Source organism: Merops nubicus, unplaced genomic scaffold, assembly GCF_000691845.1.
Source record: "Merops nubicus isolate BGI_N331 unplaced genomic scaffold, ASM69184v1 scaffold26070, whole genome shotgun sequence".
In the NCBI taxonomy this organism is placed as follows: domain Eukaryota; kingdom Metazoa; phylum Chordata; class Aves; order Coraciiformes; family Meropidae; genus Merops; species Merops nubicus.
In genome coordinates, this window is record NW_008581235.1 from 441 (window position 1) to 8,775 (window position 8,335).

The 8,335-nt window shown below is 56.6% G+C and overlaps 1 protein-coding gene across 1 annotated transcript; it reads right to left on the bottom strand.

The window, feature by feature from the left end:
- Positions 1 to 1,441: 1,441 nt before the first annotated feature.
- Positions 1,442 to 8,008, bottom strand: LOC103781608 (V-set and immunoglobulin domain-containing protein 10-like; the record flags this gene model as incomplete). Its single annotated transcript, XM_008949334.1, has 7 exons — positions 1,442 to 1,602; positions 2,016 to 2,028; positions 2,452 to 2,562; positions 3,013 to 3,306; positions 4,011 to 4,292; positions 7,348 to 7,632; positions 7,964 to 8,008. Coding segments are annotated over 7 exons (1,191 nt in total), but the record flags the coding sequence as incomplete, so codon positions are not given.
- Between the last annotated feature and the right edge of the window lie 327 nt (positions 8,009 to 8,335).

Consider the following 8,335-nt stretch of genomic DNA (forward strand, 5'->3'; position numbering starts at 1 on the left):
CGGCACCACAACACTGTCGCCAGGGGCAGCCGGAGGCTCCCGTGGCTCCCTGGGATTTTCCTGGCACGGCTCCGAGCATCGCCCGCGAGGGCGGGGTGCTGGGCACGGGAGGGCACGGGCTCCTCGGGGACAGCTCACAGGTTGTCCAGGCCACTCAGGACCCCCCGTTTACACCCTCTGCTCTCCTCCACCTCACACTTGCCCTGGGAGTGATTCTCTCCCCCTGACGTGCTCTCAGGTCCCCTTTGTTCTCCCATCTGCTGTCAGATCCCCTTCGAACCCCCTGCGTGTGCTCACGGCCCCCCACTGCCCTCTACACACGGATCCCTCCTGCACAAACTTCTCCATCACCCTCTACACACTCTCCGCTCCCCAGCTGATGGGATTTATTCCCACTGCCCTCCAGCTCTCAGAGTCCTCACTCCCCTCCAGCCTCCACTCCACACTGATCCCATCCTGCTCTGTTTCCCCATTTCTTCCGTGCACACTCGGATCCCTCCCTGCTCCCCTCCCAACACACTGCTCCTCTCCGTGGCCCACTGTGTGACTTTCCAATCCCTTCTTCCCCCCTGCAGGGTGCTCACACCTGACCCATCTCTCCACCCCCTCCTGTACACTGTTACCCACCCAGCAGCTCCCCTCCACAGCTTCCCTGATCCCCTCCCTGCAGATCCTGCTCCCCTCATCCCTCCTGCTGTAAATTCCCTCCATGCTTTCCACCACGGCCAGGCATCCCCCTCAAATCCAGGCCTTGAGGCACAGATTAACTCCTGACTTAACAGAGCAACATTTCAGAAGGACTAGGGGAAAAAAAAACCAACTTTATAATAAAACCAAATGTCCTGCCCGTGCACCAGCCATTTCTGCCATTATCCCAGGACCACTGTGGCCCCGTGGTGACTTTCTCCACCCCACAGCCCCAGCACTGTTCTGGGGCTGGCACCCAGAACCCTGAGCTGGCATTCGAGTCCGTGAGCGGGTGACTGGGACCCACCTCCCACGCTCTGCCTGCTCTGGGTGTCACCTCTTGGAGAAGGGCAGGAGCAAGGGGCTGGGGAGGGCAGAGTGGACGCAGAGGCTCGCAGGAGGCAGCGGGGATGCTCTGACCAAACCAGCCCGCTGCACGCCACCACCAGCCCATGCTCGGCCACAGGGCCACCAGGGCCTGATGCTGGGCACCCAGCTGGAGCTCTGGGCGATTCCAGAGGAAGGGATGGAGCTATGAGCCCTGCACCTCTTCTCCTCTTGCTTCCTGCAGAGAGCCCCCGCCCTGCTGCTCGCCATCGGCACCTACGCAGGGAACAGAGCAGCAAGAGCCAACAAGCCAGAAAACAGGAATACCTTCCTCCCCGGCAGCTGCTCCTGGAAGACCCAGAGCTTCGTGGGAGAGCAGGTGGCTCCTGCCCCAAAACCCATCCCACAGGCAGGCACCAGGGCTCACCTTCCACGAGGCAGTTGAGGTAACCAGCCTGGATGCCGTTCCCGTTGACCAGCACCATCGCCTCGTGCTTGGTGGAGCTGCTCACGGCATCCTCCTCCCCCTGCCCTTCATCATCATCTTCTGAGTCCACCAGCACTAGGATGTCCCCTGAGTCTTGATTCCTGTGGACAGCAGAGCACGTGGCGGTGGGCTGAGGGCGGCCTGTCCTGTTGCCTCTCTCCAGGGTTTGACAAACCCCCTACACCAGAACACCCAGATTTGACAGACTCTTCCAAACCCATTTCTGGTTGCAGACCCTGCTGGGGTCAACCCCTCCAGCAGTGTCCTGCGTTGCAGTCTCAGAGCGATGCCACTCCTGCTCCAACACCAATTGCCCCCCCTGCCCTCCCCATCCTGCTCCTCACACATTCCCCCAGCCCCTTCCCCTCCCTTTGGCTCCCACTGAAGAACAGCTCAGCTCTGGGGCCGGCTCCTGCCTCCGAGGTGGATTCCCAGCCTTACTGGGAGATGACTTCTGCCCAGAGGTGGATTCGAGAGGCCACGCAGGCCTGGGCTGAGGAAAATCAACACTCACCTGAAGGCAGCACCTGAATGGGAGAGAAGGGGAGGGAAAAGACAGTGTCAGAAACAGTCCCCGAGCTGGCCCTTGGCCCGTGTGCTGCTGGTCCCACTGTACGAGCCCTGCCACGCTGCCTGCAGCAGGCTGGCCACAGGCAGCCACGGGCAGAGGCACAGACACAAGGGCGACCTGCCCACGTAGGAAGAGAGCACCAGAGAGGCCATGAGGAAAGGGGGGGAAGGCCCAGCACAGTGCAGCTCCCTGGAGAAGGGGGCAAAGAGAGACCAAAGCACTCAGCTGGGGAAGGGCCTTGTGTTTCCAACCCATCTAGATGCCAACAGGGTGAGGCCCAAGGGCTGGTGCGATCAGCACAGCGCTCCAGAAGGGACAAGCTGGTCAAGGATAACATCAGGCCACCCCAGGAAGGAATAACCCCCTCCCTGGCTCCTACCTCTCAGGCACAGGAGGGGATTGTAGTACAAGATGACCCCGGTGATGGTGAGAACAGCCAGCAGGGACAGGACCACCACTGCACCCACGATCCCCACAATGTTCATGGGCTCTGTGGAGAGGAGACACAGGAGGCCAGCTTGTCTCTGGGACACGGATGGATGAGGAAATCTCAGTGCAAGTGACATAGCAGGTCCCAGTGCCACCTCAGTTCCCACCTCCTGCCACTGCAGCAGTCCTACTAGCACCAGGGGTGAGGATCTCAGGCACTCGGGCTTCCTTGCTACGGAACACACCACAGCAAAGCCCCTATTTTCGTGCCAATGTGTATTTACTGAAAGCAGCTCAACCCCTGCCCACCACACCCTGAGCAGCCCTGCTCTTGGAGGGGCCATTCCTGCACTTCACTTGCCACCAGGCTGTGGAAAGCATCGGCAGGCAAGGAGGGCTCTTGGTGGCCAACAGAGCTCTTTGGGGGCTTGCCAACGGCCCCGGCGAGCTGGGTCCCTCCCCAGCTCCTCCTCAATCCCCCCCACAGCTCTGCCAGGGCAGCCCCACTCACCCTTCACCGTCAGGCAGACGAACAGCTCCCTCAGCCCCACGGGGTTCTGGGCCCTGCAGACGTAGCAGCCGCCATCGGTGCCCTGGGAGCAGTTCTGGATGGTGAGGTGGGACTCGTTGCCCTCCTGGGTGATGAGGTACCTGCCCCCGGGCTGGATCTCCCCCTCGGGGCGGGCGAGGCCCCGCAGCCAGCTCAGCCTCGCCGCCGGCGCGCTCTCCCTCACGCGGCACGTCAGGGTCACGTTGTCCCCCACAAAGCAGGTCTTGGGGGGCTCCGATTCCAGAGAAGGGATTTCTGAACAGCCCAGGGGCAAACACGAAGGAAAAAAAAAAAGAAAAAGGGAAAAAGGAAGGTCAAGGAGGGCACAGAGGAGGTTAACTCAACAAGCGATCGGGCGTCCGACTGATTGATAATCATTAACAGAAGGAAGTCTGGCAGGCGTCTGGGAGCCAGCGCTGGGGGTTTGGCTTTCAGCTCCCTCAGGAGAGTCCAGCAGCCTTCCCAGGAGGGATCCGAGCAGCTTTCGTGTTGCTCTGTCCCTTTTTTGACACCTGTCTTTATATCTCCAGGGAAGAACGGTCAAATGGTAGCCAGCAGGAAGATGGCAGAGAGGAGAAAGGCAGCTCAGGGATCTTCCTCAGGATCAGCCCTGATGAGCCTTGGAGGACAAATACAGCCTAGGTTGTTAAAAGCCACTTTAGCCAGACCCCTCAGATGCTCGAAGGGAGCCTGGGAGCACACACAACCCTTCTGCTATAAACCCAGCCCTACCAAGCTTCATCTCAAGCTGAGGAAGGCACTAAACCCACCTCCCACCTCCAGACAGGCACGGCTGCTCACGCAGGGGACAAGCCTGCTGCAGGGAGATTTGTCAGTCCCTGAAGATGGGCCAGAACACAACCCACCTGCAACCACGGCATAGAGAACGAGCAGGGTACCTGTCTGCTCCCCCATTAGCAGGCTAATTAATGGTTAATAAGATAGGCAAGTCAACTCACTTATCTCCACAGTGCACGCAGGCTCCTCCTGCTCCACGACGTGGCTCCCAACACACTTGAACACTTTGCGGTGGGAGAGGTGGGAGCTGTTCAGAGTCTCCACGTGGGTGTCCGAGGAGCTCGTGGAGCTGATGACCCAGCTCGAGTTCTCCAGATCGTGCCCCTCTTCTCTCCAGTGCAGGGTGGGGTGGGGGTACCCCCCAGGCCAGCTGCAAAACAGCTGGAGCATCAGCCCCGAGGAGGAGGCCTCAGCCCAGCACTTCGGGCTGGCCCGTGGTGGATCTATGAGCAAGAAGAGCACACGGTCAGGAACGCTTCCAAGCCACGGGTCTCAGCACCACAGGGCTGGAACCCCTGCAAGTGCTTTGGCTTTGCCATCCCTGCCCTCCAAAGTCCTCCTGGTTTCCCTGCCTGCCTGCCCGACCTGTGTCCCACAGCCCCAGGCAGCACAGCTCTGAACCACGGCCAAGAGGGCCCAAGCAGGGGGCTGTCCTGCAAAAGCCATGGCAGCAACCACAGCCAAGCCTCGAGGGACTAAAGCAGAGGGAGGAAACAAGTCACTGCCACAGCTTTACCCAACAGAGAGGAAAGGAGCACCTAAACCCCACCATGGTGGCCCCGTGGGGCCCGATGGCATGTCTCAGGCACGCACCATGCTGCAGCAGTGGGGACAAACTCCAGCAAAGAACAGCAGGAGGGTAAGTCACTGCTGGCCTTGTGCCAGGGACACCTTGTAACCACCACGACTGTGTTTGTTATTTAAAGACAGACACGACTTGATGGTGGCAGAGGTGGGTCAGAAGCCAAGAGACACCCAAGAGCAATCCCTCACCCAGCTTCCTGCAGAACGAGTCCCTGCCTGGCTCCTACCAGCTGGTTTCACACAGGGGTTCTGCACTCTGATCCAGGCAGAATTGCTGTGCTGTGGCCCCACGGCTGGCTTGCCTAGTCCAACAGTGACCAAGATCCCACCAAGAGATCAGACATTGCCAAACTGAGCCCCACACAAGAGATGTCAGAGGGATGCCCGATGGTTTTTGCAGAGTGTTTATTCAACTGACTTTCAAACGACAGGAGTTCCCAGGGTTCACAAACGTGGCAAAACCCTGCAAGAGCCACAGGAACATACCTTCTTGGGGCTTGGCTTGCCAGGGACTATACACACATCTTGTATGATCTTTGGAACCCTCCAGCTCTAGCAGGACAGTTGCCTACAACACTTGCTCTGTCCCAGCTCCGGGGAGGTCTCAGAACCGGTGCCAAATCCTGGCTGTGGTTAATCTGAGCAGCCTGCCAGCCTGAATCACCAGCAACTGCCCCACCTTGAGAGGTGGATGCAGCCCTCCCAGACATCCAGCTCTGCTTTCTGTGCTGCTTCCAGGAACCATCAGCTTTCCACCCTGAACTCCCAGGCTCTCCTGCTCTCTGCTCTTCTGTCTAAATGCTAGCAAAGATCTGTACCCAACATGTTAACAACCCAAAAACCTCAAAGCCTCCAATCCCCTGCCACCAAAAAACCCTCACAGGACAGCAGCAGAAAGGACCTCGCTGCCCACAGAGGAGCCAACAGTGGCTTCTATCAAACTGCACACAACCACACCAAGGAAGCCCTTGGAGGTGTGCAGTTGCACTTCTCACCACATGCTTCCCACCCAACCCAAACACAAAGCAGCACCTCAAGGCACAGCTGCACCCGTGTCCTGCTGCCAGAATGTTTACTTTATTGCTTGTGGGTTTTTTTAAGGCAGTTTTAATCAAAAAGAGAACTTTTCTGGCAAACTATGAGATGGGATGAAGACTGTCAACTGCTAGCTCCCTACATGAAACCTCAACTTCTAGTCTTTGTTGATCCAAAGCATCACTAGAAATCTCTCCCACTTATTTATGGGAACACCAGTGTCCCATATCACCTTTGTAGCCTTTGGAAATTAATTGACACATTAATTCCACCCTAACAAATGAAGTCCAGCAGCACCAGCACTTGGAATGCCACAGGTACCTTTTGCTCACGAGTGTTTTGCACCAGTGCTCCAGATTTAGGGCTCCCTCTCCTAAGCCTCATCTCTGAAGCAGCCTGGGGCTTGATTCCTTCACTCCAGCCTCCCGTGACCTTCCAGATCCCATCTGCAGGTTCCTTGCCCCAGGAAGGGAATTTTTATCTGTGTGAACTTTCAGAGATTTGATTTGTGTAAAACAGGTATAATTTTTACAACACACACCCTTCACCAAACACTGAGAAGGAAGGAACACCCTGAACACAAACAGAAAACATCTCACACACGGCAGGTGTTGATGGAAAGACCAGCAAGAGAGGCAGGGGCCAAAAGAACACAGAATGGCCCCAGAATAGGCAAACTGGCAGCAGCCTGTCCCTCTTCTCAAGCCTATAATATGGGCTTGGCTGGCATAAAGGACAGCAGGTGACAGCCCAGGTCTGAAGGCCCAGAGCCTCCATCACATTTGACTTGACCTGGTGAAGGGACCAAGGGTGGCACCAGCCACAGGACCAGTGCTCCCTGCTGATCTGGAGGAGGCTGTTCCCACAGAAGAGATGAGGCATCTGTACCAGAGAACAGTTCCCCAGCAGAAGCAGGAAAGACCTGTGCCAGCACTGTGTGAAATAATCAGCTTGAGGACCCTCCAGCCTGACCCTCCACCTGTACTGTGGAGATTTCTAAGAGAATGAATGGAATAGAGACAGAACAGGGAGAGAGCACCAAAAGACACAACAGGACAAAAAAGCTAAGAGAAGGGCCTGTACTGGTAACAACAGGCATGCTCCCAGCAGAGGGTATGAGGAACGTGGTGCTTCCACCAAAATCAGAAGGATGCACTGTAAGACTCAGCAGAGTCAAGTCATCAGCTCAGGACCCTCTGTCCTCACACCAAAAAGAAGGCAACAAGGAGTGGCACAGCACATCTGTTCCAAACATATATTTCAGTCAAGGGAAAAAAAAGTCAGTGAGCAGCAGCTCCTGCCCTGAGATATACAAAGGCTCAAGCCAGGCAGATTGTGAGGCAAAAAGCCACTCTGGAAGAGCTGCAGAGGACCTGCCCCAAAACTAGTTTGTCACCAACAAAGAAGGTACTGAAGAGGCACAGTGAGGACTTAACAGCTGGCATTCCATCTCTGCAAGTGCACACAACTGATCCTTGACAAGCCGTTTACTCACACATTCAGTGCTCGTGAGTGAACGTGTGAGTGAGTGGTACCAGCTTGCCCACAGGTTTTGCATGATAAAGTCACCTTGCCCTTTTTTACACTATTTTTCCAGCAGCGTCCATCTGGGGACCTGTGAGACTGAAGAGGAAATTCACAGAAACAGGACAGACTTACTGGCTAGCAGGAGCTGGACCCTGTGCTCATGGTCTGTCTTGTTCAGCACCTCCTTGCAAGTGTAGTTGCCTTCGTCCTGCGCTCGCAGCTCCGTGATGCGCAGAGAGCTGTTGTCAACCAGGGAGAAACGGACATCTGGAGGGAAGGCGACCCTCGAGGAGAAGAGTGGGGGGACAGAGTGCGGATCCCCCTGGAACCAGACCACCTCGGTCGCTTCTTTGGAGACGTTTCGGCATAAAAGGAGGATACTTCCTCCAACCTTCCCGAAGACCACTTCCTCTGTTCCTGCAAAACAAAAGGGACAGCGTTAGGGACAAGGAACCAGCAAGGCCTCCTTCCATCAGCACAGACCTGGACATCTGATATGCGTCAGCCCTCAGGGGTGCTGCTTTGGGGGGTTCTTATGCAAGGATCTCCAACACGCATTTAGGAACTAAAAACGTTCAGTGCGGACGCAAGGTTAGGAAGAGGGACATAGCTTCAAAAGCTCAGCAGGAGAGCAAAGACAGGTTATTGCTGCCCCAGAGGAGGGCAACAGACAGGTGGCCTGAAGGAGACAAAGAAGAGCAGTATTAGAGCACTGATGGCACTGGGTCACAGCCACATCCACACTCACCCCACGTTTTGCTGGACCCCTTGCCCAAGTAGCCTTCTCCCTGCACTGCACAGGGGAGCAAACATTACCAGAAATAGAGACAAAATCCACCCCAATATCGGTAGCCATCGAAAAAGACAACACAACTATCCCTCATCTACCTTTCCTGATTTCCCCTTCCCCTGCCAAAGGCACCTGGTCCCTACTCCCAGCTCCCCAGGAGTCTCCCCTTGACCAGCGTGCTCAGCCCCTGCCCAGCTTGCTGTCAGCACAGAACCTCGGTACGGCCAACACACACAAAAAATCCCTTTAAAACTAAATGGGCGCCAGGGCCGGCTGGGGAGCTCCCCTCAGGAGCACGGTGGACCAAGGCACAGCTGTACAGCCACCCCC